Source organism: Hipposideros armiger, unplaced genomic scaffold, assembly GCF_001890085.2.
Source record: "Hipposideros armiger isolate ML-2016 unplaced genomic scaffold, ASM189008v1 scaffold_108, whole genome shotgun sequence".
In the NCBI taxonomy this organism is placed as follows: domain Eukaryota; kingdom Metazoa; phylum Chordata; class Mammalia; order Chiroptera; family Hipposideridae; genus Hipposideros; species Hipposideros armiger.
The window spans coordinates 2,914,164-2,928,822 of NW_017731458.1; the positions used below are offsets into that span (position 1 = coordinate 2,914,164).

A 14,659-nucleotide genomic window follows, 5' to 3' on the forward strand; every position below is an offset into this window, starting at 1 on the left:
AAACCCAGAAGAGGGGCCTGGCCAGTCAGCTATAGAAGAAAACGTCATCCCCGCCCCCGCCCACCTCCCTTGTGGAGATTTAGGTAGACTGCAACCAAAACGGCTGGATTTCAATCAGCACAGCTAAAGGTTTAACAATTAAGAATTAAGTAAATCAGGTGCTTGCCACCCAGTCAGAATAAAGATGGTTTTAGTAGAAGGGTCATGACATCCCTGGAGGAATGTACTGGTGCAGGAATTTATCTGTGTTTCGAGGACCACCAGGCATTTCCAGTCAGGCAGTTACATTGGCATAGGGCCCCTGACTCTTCAGAACGCCCACCAGCCTCCTCTCCATGCCCTCATTCCCACCCACCCCATGCTATGAGACCATGCCCACCCAACAACCTTCTGCTGACTTCGTTTTTCATAGAGGCTTGCCTAGCATTACAGCTTGTACGGAGGGGAGGAGGCGAGTATTACAATCTAGCTGTGTTGTATTTGTCACTGAAAGGCTATCAAGTGGCCTACTTCTTGCTTCTGAGCCTTATTATGTGGCCCCTTAACCCAGTGGTTCCAAGCTTTGCTGCACATTGGAATCTACTGGGAAGCTTTTAAAAATTCTAATGTCCAGGTCACACCCCATACCAATAAATTGGATGGGCACCAGGCAGTAATCGGCTGCCACCTGGATTGGAAGACCCTATTGTTACCAAACTCAAGGGGTTCGCCACTTGGGGTGTTCTCTTCAAGATGTGGTTGTTGTTAGGTAGTTTTATGTACTTGCAGCAAGTAAAGGAGGCAGGGGATTCACATGTAAACCTCTGTCTCTCCGAAGGGAGGCTTAGCCATTGCTTATACACGCTATTTGGTTAATTACACATTGATTTCTTCTTTGCAGTTGGCTACACTTATCAGGTTGGGTTCCTGTCAAGCTCATCCTGTTTACAGCTGCATCTGCAAAACACTGTGCTACATTTTAACATTTACCAAAGAATAGCATTTAGTAAGAACAGCCCCAGACCTTCAGACCCTTGTCCTATTAATACTCTTGTGTGTATCTCTTCCCACCTCCACCTTCAGTGAAGTCATGCTTGAAAGCAATCATGGTGTAGGCTTTTATGCCACAGAAATAGGCTACAAATCAGGCTTTTTATTTTTCTTTCTAAAGAGCCGATTGTTAAACATTCACCAGCACACCACTGAAGACAGGCATCAGTAGTTTTTAAACATCTTCAGGTGATTCCAATGCGCAGCAAGATTTGGGAACCAGCCTCAGTCTTTGCCTACATAGTGCTCAGCGTGGTCTTGGAGAATTTGCTTTCTACCTGCTAACTCTAGGAAAGGCTACTTAAGGCTGCAGCTCTCTTTCTGACCTGGAACCACTGTCTCTGAGGTCTTTCAGGGAGAACAACTTTTATTTTGTTCTGGAGGCTGAGCTCTGTAACTTGATATGTTTGGGAGTAGATAGCTGAAGTTTTGTGCAAGGCTCATTATTTCCCTGTTAGTGAAAAACTATCTTGTCACATCTGGATTCCAAGCTGAAAATGGATCCACAGGATATTTCCCATATAGCATTATGAAACATCCCTTATTTTACTGTATGTTCAGTGCCTGTGCGTTATACTTTCATTTCTTGATTTAAGATGTCCAAGTCATAAAGGGCACCTACACATGTTAAGCATAATGTTTTTATTATATATTTTAACACTTTAAAAAGAAAAGCGAACTTAAGATAAAATGTTGATCACTGATTAGCCTGGGAAAGGGAAAGTGTTGACCATCGCCTCACTCTCATGGCCAAGGACTTGGGTCAAGGCTAAGGTTTGGTCCTGAGGTTTGGAGCTGAAAGACGGAGACGGATATAAGATGAGGGCAAAGTCCTCAGAGAGTCCATGCAAAGGGAACACTCGCGGGGGCTCAGGCTGTGCTATTGAGTTGGGTGGATGTCCAGCTGGGGGGAAAGAAGGCTCAAGTCCTCCGCAGAAGACCTGAACAACACATGAACTTGGATTTGTCTGGCCTTACCCAGTCCCCAGCTGGTTACCATGTCCCGTCTCTATCTTAGTTCTCTTGACTCCTGACATTTTATTTCCCCCAAACTGATTCTTCCACTGTCCTGTTTGGCTTCCCTTCCTTTGTTATGCCTCCCTATAGCTGTTTGTGGACATGTCCTTTGTCCCACAACACTATGAAATGCTCAAAGGTTTGCAGTCTTGCTCACACTCTATTTTATCAAGTCTCCAATTTACTTTGGCACTGACAGCTTTATGCCCTGTCACAAGGCCGATAGAGGATAGAAGGCCGAGAGGGGCACTGGAAAATAAACAAGGGGAAATAACAGAATACACTTATAACTTATTAAGATTTAAGTATCACATCTCATTCCCCATACCCGCCCACCCAATTCCCCAAACGGAAGAGCACTGGAAATGGACACACCAGGAAAAAAAACAAATTATCCGTAAACAATACAAAGAAGCGGGGAAGGAAGCTATCTGGATTGAGTGGCTACTCTGTGTCAGGCCCTGTGCTAGGCGTTTCGTATATTAATATGTGACCTTATTTAATACTGTCAATATCCCTTCAAAGTACATATTACTTTCTATTTCAGCATAGGTATTACTACCCCCCCCCTTCACAGTTGAAGAAACTAAAGCTCAAAAGTGTTAAGTGCCCAAATTCACACAGCTAGGAAATTTTTCATAGTATCCTCTTTCAATTGAAGACATTGAATGTCTAAGTTCTTCAGGGGAGGGAGACATCCAGAGGTGCCTGGTAGCAGAGAAAGGCTTCCTGAATGATCTGAGTTTCCAGGAGCAGAGCCTTGAAAAGTGAGTAGAGCTTGGGTAAAAGGAATTCCAGGCCTACAGCGAGGAGTCTGGACAGGGAGGAAGTATGACCCCAGAAGGGCGTGTGTGCTGAAAGGTCAGAGGTTGGTCCTACTGCCTGCCACTGAGGATTTGGATAAAAAATGTTGAAACGGTATCAGGGACCCAGTGAAGGAGGCCCTTGATTGTCAGGCTTAAAAGTGGAAGAATTTTCTGCCTATGCTTCCCTGACTCTATAGCATCATTTCCTTGGCCATTCCCTCCAGCTGTGTGGAGCAGTGGCAAGACTATGCACTGCAGAGCCGGCCACTCCGTAGCTTTGTGAGGTTCAAGTTACTTTGCCTTCCTGAGTCTGTTTCTTCATTAGCAAAATGGAATGTAGTGATGATTTGCCATATGAGATAACAGTAACTGAGCAACCAACACTGTTGAATGTGAGTTGCTCCCTTGGTTTCCTTTTAATCCCCCTGGCCTGGCCCAGGTTCTACAAAGTCTTTGCAGGCAACTCAAGGGAGAGCCAGTTCTTGGAAAAAAGGGAAAATCACCTCCCACTTCCTGCACATTCTATTCCTGCTTATGCATTCTGATGTCCTTCTTGCTTTTTTTAGACTCTAAGTGCTATCCTGCTGACTAACTTCCGACTTCTTGTTCATCACGCTCAGCTCCTGAAAATGGAACAAAATGGAAAGGACCGGATATTGTGCTGTCTGGTGATGTGTTTGAGGGGAATTGGGTGGCTGTCAGGCCAGCCTCACGTGGACGGAACACTGGGGACATGAACTGAGCAGTGCCCAAAGTGTATTTCTCATCTGACGCTGTAGGACACTCTGCCTTGGATGGTAATACTAATAATAACCACCCCACTTACTATCTCTGATGAGGAGCCAGGCAGGCCCTGGGCTATGTGTTTTCCATAACTGTCTATTTGAATCATCACAACAACTGGAGAAGCTAGGGATCCTCTCTATTTTATGGACAAGGGAATTCAGACTAAGACAAGTTAAGGAACTTGTCCAAGATCACAGAGCTACGAAGGGGCAGAACAGAGATTCAAACCCATGATCTAGATCTATGCTGTCTAATATGGTAGCCACTAGCCACATGAAGCTAATGAGCACTTGAAATATGACTAGTGTGACCGAGGAAATTGATTTTTTAATTCAACTGAGATGTGCTATAGATGCAAAAGATACTTCAAATTTCAGATTTCGAAGACCTAATATCAAAATACATATACAATTTTTTACATTAATTACATGTTAAAAAGGACTATTTTGGATATATTAGGTTAAATAAAATATATTAAAAATAATTGTTTCTTTTAATTTTTTAATATGACTACTTGAACATTTCAAATTTCATAGAGCCTCTCATTATATTTCTATTGGACAGAGCTGATCTAAACTATGAACATTAAATGGCCACTAGATCAGTGATTTCTCAATATTTTTTGATACTTTTGGAGGGTCATGAATCCCAATTTATGTATTTTTATTTATTTATAAATGATATACATGTACACTACTCTGTATATTATGTACATTATAAAACATTCACAAAATGGACATTTTAAAAAGATGAAATACAACATAAGCAGCATTAGTTGTACTGATTTCCTCCTGGAGCCTATTATGAGTTCCCTTTGTGCACCACCTGGAGTGTGTACACACCAGTTTGGAAATTCACATTTCGAGCCCCTGGAGGGCAGAGACTTTAATTCAAGCATCCCCCTCCTCTACTGTTGAACCTAGCACCATGCCTAGACACAGTTCGTGCTCCATAAATGTTTGTGGCAGAAATAAATAGCTCCTAATAGCAAACATTTTCTGTGGATTGCATGTATTTATTTCACATGTATTAAGTATTTTCTAGGAGCCAGATACTATGCTATAATAGGTGCTGAAAAGTAAAAGTTTAAGAAGACTCAGCTCCTTCCCTCTGGGCCAGTGCTTTCTCAAATTTTAGCATGTGTAAGAATCACCCGAGGGCTTGTTAAACAGATTCCTGCCGAGATCCCACTGCCAAGACATTCTGATTGGGTAGATCTGGGTGTGAACCTGACACTTTGCATTTCTAAGAAGCTTCCAGGAAACTACACTTTGGAGGGGACCGATATGCATTGGGAAATTGGAAAGACATCCCAAACACTATGTGAGGATGGGACTAGGGAAAGAGTGAAGATACGCTAATTTGTACGTTTTGCCAAGAACTTTAAATATATCATCTAATTTAATACCTCAACTTGACACACATATTATTATCTTCATTTTCAGCTGAGGCAACTGGGACTCAGGTTAGTTAAATTACCTAAGTCATAGAACTAGTAAACAGCCTAGTAGATTGGTACCCACTTCTCCTGCGCTCAATAACTCATGCAAATATTATCTTTTAGACACTGCCTTAGGAAACAGGCATACAACATTGAGTGGGACAGGCAAGCTTTCTGTCCTGGACAAACTCAGTAAACAATTAAAATATAGAGTTCTCAGTGCTACGAGGGAGGCAGTGCCATGGAGCTTTATAACAGAGACACATACTCTACAACAAGGTTGGGGAAAGCTTTCCAGTATAAAAAAAAATACACTCCCCACCACCCTTCACTCCTCTAACTTATCATTCAGGTGGAGGGTGGTGGGGAGTGTATTGAACTGAAGATATGCATGAAGGCTTGGAAGCAACAAACTTGGAGGGACTTAAAGAAGTTTAGAATGCCTGAAGTAAAAAGGTGGAGGTGAGAGATAAGGCCCTTGAAGAAAGTGGGAACAAGATAGTGCTGGGCCATTTACACTTACTGACTTTAATCAAGGGTTGGGACATGTTAGGCTTGTATTTTTAAACGATTGCTATCCTCTCAATGGAGGATAGATTAGAGGAGAGCTAGCCTGTGGCAGGAAGATGCCTTAAAAAAAAACGCTAGTGGTGAAAATTTGGGTAATACTGTGGTGATTGGGGGTGGGAGGAGGGGCGTGTAAGAGTGTTTAAAAGTGTTTAAGGGCCAGCCGAGTGGCTCAATGGTTAAGAGTTGGCTTGGGAGCTTGAGCTCTGAGCAGCAGGGCCACCGGTTTGGATCCCACATGGGCCAGTGACGCTGTGCCCTCTACAGCCAAGATGGTGAACAATAGCTTGACCTGGAGCTGGGCTGCCGTGAGTCGCTGGCGACGGTTTAGGCTGCAGCGGGCTGCCATAAGCTACTGTGCGTGGCCAGCAGCCAGCGTGAGCGGTTGGCAGTCGGCGTGAGCTACTGTGAGCGGCTGTCCAATGGCCGGCGACCAATCTGCCTCACCCGGGAAAAGCACAATGATAATACCAACATGGGCCAGGGAAACGACGTCCTCCACAACTAGACTGAAGAACAAAAGGACAGCAACATGTCCGATCCCCTTCCCTGATTCCCCAACGCTGTTCCCTCCCCCAATTCCCCAATAAAATTAACAAAAAAAAAGTGTTTAAAACTTGATGATTGAATAGAAGGGGAGGAGTGAGCAGGCAAAAGAGGAATCAAAGGTGATCTCCAGGGTTCTGGGTGCACACTTTTAGTAAAATAAGATTCTGTAAGCTTATTATTTCATATTTTAAAAGAAAATTCAGATAAGTGAGGTTATATGGAAGTGAAAGAAAGATGTTATTTTAGTAAGACTTTAATGACTAGAAATTATTGACTTAGAAAATATGGGAGAAAATTACGATCTTTGTGGTTAAGTTTATTATTTTTGTTGTTTTAATTTGTATTTTTATCAATAGCCTTACTGTCCCTTGAGGGTGGAGTTGTGAATTCAGGAGATAATGCCTCTTTGTGCCAAGATGAGGATTAGCCATGGAAGACCAGCCATAGGCTATGAACTGTCAAGTCTACTGAGTTTCTTCTGTGGCTGTCGTTTTGAGTAACTTTGGACCTTGAGTTTCTGAAGCTCGACATCCCTTTTTTTTTTTTTTTTTAACGCTGAGCCATCCTGCTACCTGTTGGCAGCTCAGCGGCTGCTCAGCTCGGGCTGGACTCGAACCGCTGTTGCTCAGAGCTCAAACTCTTGAGCGAGNACCTGTTGGCAGCTCAGCGGCTGCTCAGCTCGGGCTGGACTCGAACCGCTGTTGCTCAGAGCTCAAACTCTTGAGCGAGCTCTTAACCAACCGAGCTACTCGGCCGGCCCTTCAACATCTCCTTTTGCTCCCCCTTATTTCTTCACACCTTATGCCTTTGAAAGGGATACTAGACGGCTCCTATCAATGAACTAGAGAAGATTTGGACTCCGCCTTCTTCACCTTGGTCCCGCCCCCTTTCTTTAGACCACACCCCTTTCACTTGGGCCCGCCCCCTGAAGAGGTCGTCGCTGATATGACAGCGAATTCTCCACAATCCTGACCTATAGGAGATCTGAAAGGTGGGACTGAGATCAATCTTTCCTTCCATTTGTCAAATCAAGTATCTATCTGGCCCCAGTCCCAGCCCCCTTCATCTTGAAGCCAAGGATTGGTTGCTCTGTTCTTGGTCCCCAGCTCATTATTGGTTCTTTCATTCCACCCTCTCTTCCAGCTCTTGCAGGCGGGATCAGCACGCAGCTTCCTGCGCCTGCCAAAAAAATAAAAGAAGAAAAAAGAAAAGAAGAGAAAGGCGAAAGAAAATGTCACGGAGATCTTTGGTTTTTAATTCGCTTTTAGCCTTGTCGGTCAGGCCAAACTCTGCTTTTTGATTGGTCTTTCTATCTGCCCATCCCGGATCGGGGGCGGGATTTCCCCAGGAGACCTACACCTTGTTGCCACTGGCCGAACAGTGCGCCTGTCTGAAGCTCCCGGCCCAGGATTGGAGGCGGATGCGGACAGGTGGGCGTGGATTGGCTAGGGCAGCCGGTCAGTGTGAGGCGGGGGCGGGGCCTTGGCGGCTGGTTGCGCGTGTCCGCCGCTGGCTCCGCTCTATCCGGCTTTGCTAGGGGAGGTGAGTCCGGCCGCGGCGGTACCGGCGGCTGAGGAGGCGGCGGCTGAGCAGAACGCGGCCGCAGCGACTGAGGAGAAAGCGGCCGCGGGGACGGAAGCCGGGTGGGGGGGAGGGGGGGAGACGGAGCAGCCTTGAGCCCTGCGGGGGCCGTCGTGCGGGGGGACCCACCCGCTCTCCCCCCCAACCCCTCTAGCAGAAGCAGCCGGCGGCGGCGGGGGTAGGAGTCAGCCCGCTTCCGACTGCACCCCGCCCGCCTCCCGGGGGCTGCTATTCTTTGGCCCCGGGACCCTAACCTCATCCCGGGGCGGTTCCCTCTGTCTGAACGTCCGAGTGCTGCCCACCTCTCTTTCATTCCTCTCTGCACCTCCTTACCTTCACTTTGCCCCGGTTCTCTTTCTCCTCTCTGTCCTGCCCTGTCGCCTCCTCTGCTCACTCTGTCCCTCCTGCCTCCTTGCCTGGCTCTTTTCTGTTCAGGAAAGTTTAGTACCCCCAGTCCAATCAGGTCAACCTGACTAGGAGCAGGGGGAGATGTAGGGAGGCCTGAGAGTTCGAGGGGGGTGGGAAGCTGATTTCCCTGGAAATTTCCCCTCATCTTTTTAATTTGGGGTGGTTGGAATTTTTTTTAAAATTGTATTTTTGAGGAGGTGGTAGTGTTTAAAAAAGGATGTGGGAATGGAAGGGGTAGATGAGTCAATCCTCTTACAAGATTCCAAGGGTGGTGTGTTACCTGATCCTTTTCGTGTGTGGAGTTCAGGGGGTCCGGAGGTTTGGCCTTTATTCCCACATTCGAAGTTGGAACCAGCCCCCAAATTAAGGATGGAGTTTTAGTACCCACTTGTGGCAGGAAACCTGGGGGGAAGGGGTCCCTTTTTCCTTTTTCTTTTCTTTTTCTTTTTCGTTTTATTTTATTTTTTTTGGTAACCCACACCCCTCCACACACGCTCACCCCAAATTTAAACACCAAGATCTTCTTGTGTGGATTGATTGATGAAGACGTAAGGCCAGTTACGCTCCATGTTTTTGGAGGTGGAGTGAGTGGTTTTTCTTCATTTTTAAATGGCCAAATGACAGCTTGACCCAGTTTGCTTTCCAATCAAAGAGCATTTTTTTTGAATGTCTCTTTGTGGCGCAAGAGCCAACGCAAAAATGATGGCGGCTTACAATGGCGGTACATCTGCAGCAGCGGCAGGTCACCACCACCACCATCACCACCACCTTCCACACCTCCCTCCTCCTCACCTTCACCACCACCACCACCCTCAACACCACCTTCATCCGGGGTCGGCTGCTGCTGTACACCCTGTACAGCAGCATACTTCTTCGGCAGCTGCGGCAGCCGCAGCAGCGGCCGCAGCTGCAGCCATGTTAAACCCTGGGCAACAACAGCCATATTTCCCATCACCGGCACCGGGTCAGGCTCCTGGCCCAGCTGCAGCAGCCCCAGCTCAGGTACAGGCTGCCGCAGCTGCTACAGTTAAGGCGCACCATCATCAGCACTCGCATCATCCACAACAGCAGCTGGATATTGAGCCGGATAGACCTATTGGATATGGAGCCTTTGGTGTTGTCTGGTGAGTATCAGAAGAAAACACACAACTTCTCTTGGTTTCCTCTCATGGTTGTGATTGGGTGAGTCATCTCATGGTTTTCTCCATGTTGACCAAGGTGGAGCAAGCGTCCCCACCTAACTGTTGGATGACACCCTCACTTACGTGGCAAAGTGCATTGGCTGTGTAGGCTTATGCTTTTGAGTCATGGCAGATGTTGGTGGAGAACCCTCTGATGGGTAACATACATGAGTTTGCTCCCTACCAAACTTTTCCTTTAGAGCCTAAGCAAGCCACTAAATGTAGGCTCAATAGATGACTGTGTGAAATGCTTATTCCTACAAAGACCTGGGTCATGTCTCCTGTTTGATGTAGTTTGAATCAGTTGCCCAGTTGCAGCAAATGTCACAACTGGCCCAAACTCAATTCCTTTCATTCATCTTGCCGTTGGGATGTACGTACTTTGCACAACTGCTTGGCTGTCCTTTCTGTCTTTTCAGTCCTTAATTTGTGATCTTGATCCCCAGAAAGAAGATAGGGTTCATAGTTGAACCAGTTAAGTCATTTCTTGAGTGGTTTATTTTAAATTATAAAGTTACATTTGGGAAGTATGTAGCTTTAGCCTTTTGATAAGAATGCATTAAATATAGCATCACACATGAGTACCACAAATGAGGTCAGTAGACTGTAGCTATGCAGTGGCCCACATTTGGTGTAATGTGTTAGTGTCATTTAGTGCCTCTTAAGTTCCTGTTATCCCTTGGTTGCTGTAGTAGGAAGTATACTTTTTAAACACGAAATTCTTATACCTTTACTAATGCTATGGTATTTTTAAGTCTAAGAGCTTCTTAAATGCAACATTTTGTCTATTTACCCTTCTTAGGAAGATTAGTAGTGTATAATAAAATGTATTCATCATTGTAGGGTTCTTCTATTCCTATCAAAACTAGAGTGCACTGAGTCCCCTCCCCCTTCCCTCCCCAAGGGTTAAGTATTCTGGTGTGGCTAGATGAACTGATGTTTTGAGTGTGTTCAAAAATAGATTCCTGTTAATGTCTAGAAAAGCCCCCATCGCCACAGGAAAAAGAATGAACTCTTTGGAACTAGCCTGGTAAATGTTTCCTTTCCTCGCTGTTTTCAGGCTATAATCGATGAGTATCATTTTTGCATTAAATCTGGCCACCTTTATATATATATATATATATTTCAGATTTTACAATCTAGGCTACTAAATGATCTGATTTTTTTTTAAACTAGTAGAGTCCAGTGTTTGCCCAGCTAGCTCTTCCAGGAGGTAGTGCTGTAGTGCTTGCTTCTCTAAGGTGTGTGGGATTCTTAGTGGGAAAGAGTATAGCCGGTAATGGTGCCTCTTCAGTCACTCTGCTCAGGGACCGGCCTGTTCTGCCTTCCTCTCCTCCCTTCCATAGCCTATCCTTAGGGATTACACTGTGAACTTCCATCTCTTGCCTGACCCGTGAGGATTTCAGAGCTTGTAGGGAGGGGGGAGTGGGATGAGAGTGGACAGGAAAAAGGCTGTTCCTTGCTTTAAAATTTATCACAGATTTATTGAGAATGTGTGTGGATCTTCTTAGACCTGGATGCTTTTTCATTACAGTACTTTGTGTACAATGCTAAGAACTGGAGATACTGAAGGGGAAGTGAGTTGCAGCATTCTTGATTATAAAGGTGTTGTTACTCACCTATATTTCTATCAAATGGTGATGTGATTTGTAGAAGTTTTAACTTCAAGTTGGTGCTAAGGGAAAAGTTTTTATTTTTAAAGGGGAGGGTGCCGAACTATCTCCCACAGGGAACATTCTGGTAGTGGGTGTTCTGAATTACTGATACATGAAAATCTGAATGTTTGATTTGAATTCATTCTAGATTCATTGATTGCCCCCTTCTACCACCTATGGGTTTGTTCCGTGTACTTGAAGTATCTCCTTCTGTGTACTCTCTTCTATTGTAGTACACCAGTTTTGTGTTTGCCTGTTTCATGGACTACATTTGTAAGCCCCTTGAGGGTAAGGACTGTGGTCTGCTAGAGTACTACAATACTTTTTCTCCCCAGCACTTAGCACAGTGCTGCGGCATCTTTGCTGCTTGGTTACTTGATCTGGTCAGGTCCTTCTTTGTTCTTTAGCCAGATTTTTCTAGTTAGCTGCATTGAGTGTTTTTATCAGCTGTTACAGGTGAAATACAATTTGGTATGAAAAAAAAGGGAAGAGTTTCCAGGTGTGTTTTAGTATGCAAATACTTTTCTATTTTTATATTTACATATTGATGACTTGCTGTCTGAATTGCTTATTGTATTTGGAATATAACTGCTGTGTGACCTGAGTAAGATTATTAAAACTAGAGATTTGAACACCAAACCAGAATGAATTGCACTTGTATTCTGAAACCCAAGCTAAAGATATTAGTGATGTTTTTTACCTTTTTACTAACTCAACCAGAATTTTTCTGTCTAATTTAGAAAGCATCCAATAGAAACCATTATTTTCTAAAATGATTAAAATGGAACATAAAAATATTCTCCCAATGACACATCATTTGATTCAATGCACCATATACCTACTTGGGCATTAGAAGAGTCACTTAGATTCAAGTATATTTAATGCATTTTGCAAGTATTTTTCTTTAGGCATAGCATAGGAAACTATATCTGCTCTCATGTCTTTTTATGCATAGGCACCCAGTGGTACTGATGGCTAAAAACGTTGCATGTAATCTTGAGGGATATTGTTGTTCCTCCGTGTAGAGAAGAGATATTTGTAGAAGTGATGTAGCATTTTACCATTCCAATTTATCATAGAACAGTTTAGTCTACCAGGCTTGCTTTCTTCTCTCTCTCTGCTGAATTTAACTAGTGGAATAACTATCAGTATCAGGCAGTTGTGTAAAAATAGTGAATTACCTGTTAGCTTTCTGGTAAAGATGGTGCTTTGACAGTTCAATTAAGGTTTCATTAACAACTGTCTGCTGTGTTTTATCTCACAGTAAGGGTTCCAGTTTACCTGGTAATATAATCATGGGGTAGCCTGAAATACACTCATTGCCAATGATAGAATATTGTTGATGGATTATCAAAGCATCATATATAATTTGACCTTCTTTATCAGATGGTAAGGCTTCCAAATGCCCACATGGTCATTTTCATAATGCAAAACCAAAACACAAAACACCCCACAAACAGAAACCTCAGTCATTTGGTGGGCATATTATAAATACCTTTTTGTCTATAGCTCATCTTTGCTAGAGGAAAGTGTGTATGTTGTGCTTAAAAATGTAACAACTCTGGGACAGAGTATTACAGTATAAGGCTTCAGGGTCTTGTGAAGTGTATACTTTTGAGAGTTGGAGGAAGTTGACCACATAAGAGATTTGAGGACTGCTAAACCCAGGGAGTTTTAACATTGGCAACCTGAAATATTATAGGTTGAATTAAATGACACATATTGCCACCTTGATAAAAGTGAGTTTGGGGAAAGTTTCTACTTTATAAAATTAGTGTTTTGGTTTTTTTACTTATCTGGTTCATTGAAAGATAAAGATCCTGGAATTTGGTCTGGTGCCTTTGTACTCACTCCCAAGTTGGAGAACTTTGAATTTTATTCTGACACATTCAGCAGGTTACTTTTATTTAAGTGTTTCAAAACTCAAGCATTACTGTAGTGATACTTAGTTACTAGATGGGTGATCTTGATAAATTGTTTAACCTCTCTATTCCTCATCTATAAAGTGAGAATAATAGCACCTATCTCATAGGGTTGGTATGAGGATTAAACGAGCTAATCCTTGTAAAGCAGCGGTTCTCAACCTGTGGGTCGCGACCCCTTTGGGGGTCAAACGACCCTTTCACAGGGGTCGCCTAAGATGATCGGAAAACAAAAGGATATTTACATTACGATTCCTAACAGTAGCAAAATTACAGTTATAGAATAGCAACGAAAATAATTTTATGGTTGGGGGTCACCACAACATTGAGGAACTGTATTAAGGGGTCGCGGCATTAGGAAGGTTGAGAACCGCTGTATGTAAACCAATGAGTACACTGTCTAGCACACAGTAATTACTCAATAAACATTAGCTGTTTTTATTGTAGCTTTCGTTGGTAGAAAAGCAAACTGTTATATTAATGTGCATGGAAGTGATTTCATATATGGTCAGATTTACCAGGTGAAATCAACATGCAGATTATTTTTGGAGGCATGACTTTAAATATCATAGTGTCCACTTAGTTTTGCTATATGCCAGGGAGATAAGAAAGGTTGAATTTAGAGTCGGGGAAAATATTCTGTCCTAGTCTCTCAATTAAGTAAAAACAAACATAAAAGTATATAATATACATGTTTGTGTGGACTTGGTAGATGGACTAGTCAGGTCATCTACACTGTTTTAGAAAGCATTATGGATTTACATACTGGGAAGGAAATTAATTTTTTCTTCTCAGATTGTAACAAGTGAAAGAAAGACATCCTTATTGTTAAAGTTCAGCTTTACTGGAAATTTATTTTACTTGTGTCTGGATGAAAAAGTGTGAATTGCTAAACAAGATCCCGGTGAGGTGGAGAAATATGTGTGATTTAATGAAAAATTATTCAGTGTAAATTCTTATGCATGGCAAAGATTGCCTAGCTTGCTCATCTTATGAAAATTAGAGGCATCATTTTTTTCTGATGTTTTCTCTGGTCCTCTTACTCCTCAAATAGCAAACTATAATTTGGAAAAATGGGGGATGCTTTTGGGATAAGTTGGGAAAATCCTGGAGTTAGTTGCATCAGAAAGTGTAGTATACTAAAGTATATTGTTATTAACTGTGTTTTACAGGCTAAGAATTTGTAACATTGAGAAGTTTCTCTATTGGCCAAGATTAACGGCCACAGCTGGATTCTTTGGGGGGTCTGCTATGTGAAAAGAGCTTTGAAGAGGCAGAGCCTGCACCATAAAAAGGAAATGATTGCTCTTCTAGACATAAAGCATTCTTGAGAAACTAAAAATGTGGAAATTTATATTGTTAATTTTAACTACAAACCAATGTACTTTAAGAAACTTCAGGTTTATGGTCAAGAAAGCAAAGAGAATAAAAGTAACAGAAGCTAATGATATTGAACAGGTTTCTTGGTGATAGAAACTTCGTTGCCAGTGTAAAAACTGCCTAGGTTTAGTCCTCAAACTTCTCATGTGGTCAGCTTCTTCCAACTCTCAAAAGTATGCGCTTCATAATATTGGAAATCATTTTGTACTTAGGTTCCTGACAAGATTATCCAAATTATATTTAAAAACCAAACCAAAACAAAAACAAAACCACAATAAAAGAAATTCATCTTATTCTTGGGGATAAATTTCATGTTATACTATTGAACATCAGCTTA

General features: G+C 43.0%; 2 protein-coding genes across 2 annotated transcripts in view; one reads left to right on the forward strand and one right to left on the reverse strand.

Moving 5' to 3' along the window:
- Positions 1-7,133: 7,133 nt before the first annotated feature.
- LOC109385137 (formin-like protein 16) lies at positions 7,134-8,350 on the reverse strand. The gene is made up of 2 exons (XM_019647058.1): positions 7,553-8,350; positions 7,134-7,374 (listed from the first exon to the last, which is right to left on the reverse strand). Exons 1-2 carry the CDS (start codon positions 8,327-8,329, stop codon positions 7,354-7,356), a joined length of 798 nt encoding a protein of 265 aa, XP_019502603.1. The 5' UTR covers positions 8,330-8,350; the 3' UTR covers positions 7,134-7,353.
- The window catches only part of NLK (nemo like kinase), a 193,648-nt gene continuing 186,726 nt past the window's right edge, over positions 7,738-14,659 (forward strand). The window contains exon 1 of the mRNA XM_019647056.1: positions 7,738-9,308. Within this exon, the coding sequence (XP_019502601.1) occupies positions 8,851-9,308 (458 nt within the window). The 5' untranslated portion in view covers positions 7,738-8,850. The remainder of the gene's footprint in view (positions 9,309-14,659) is intronic.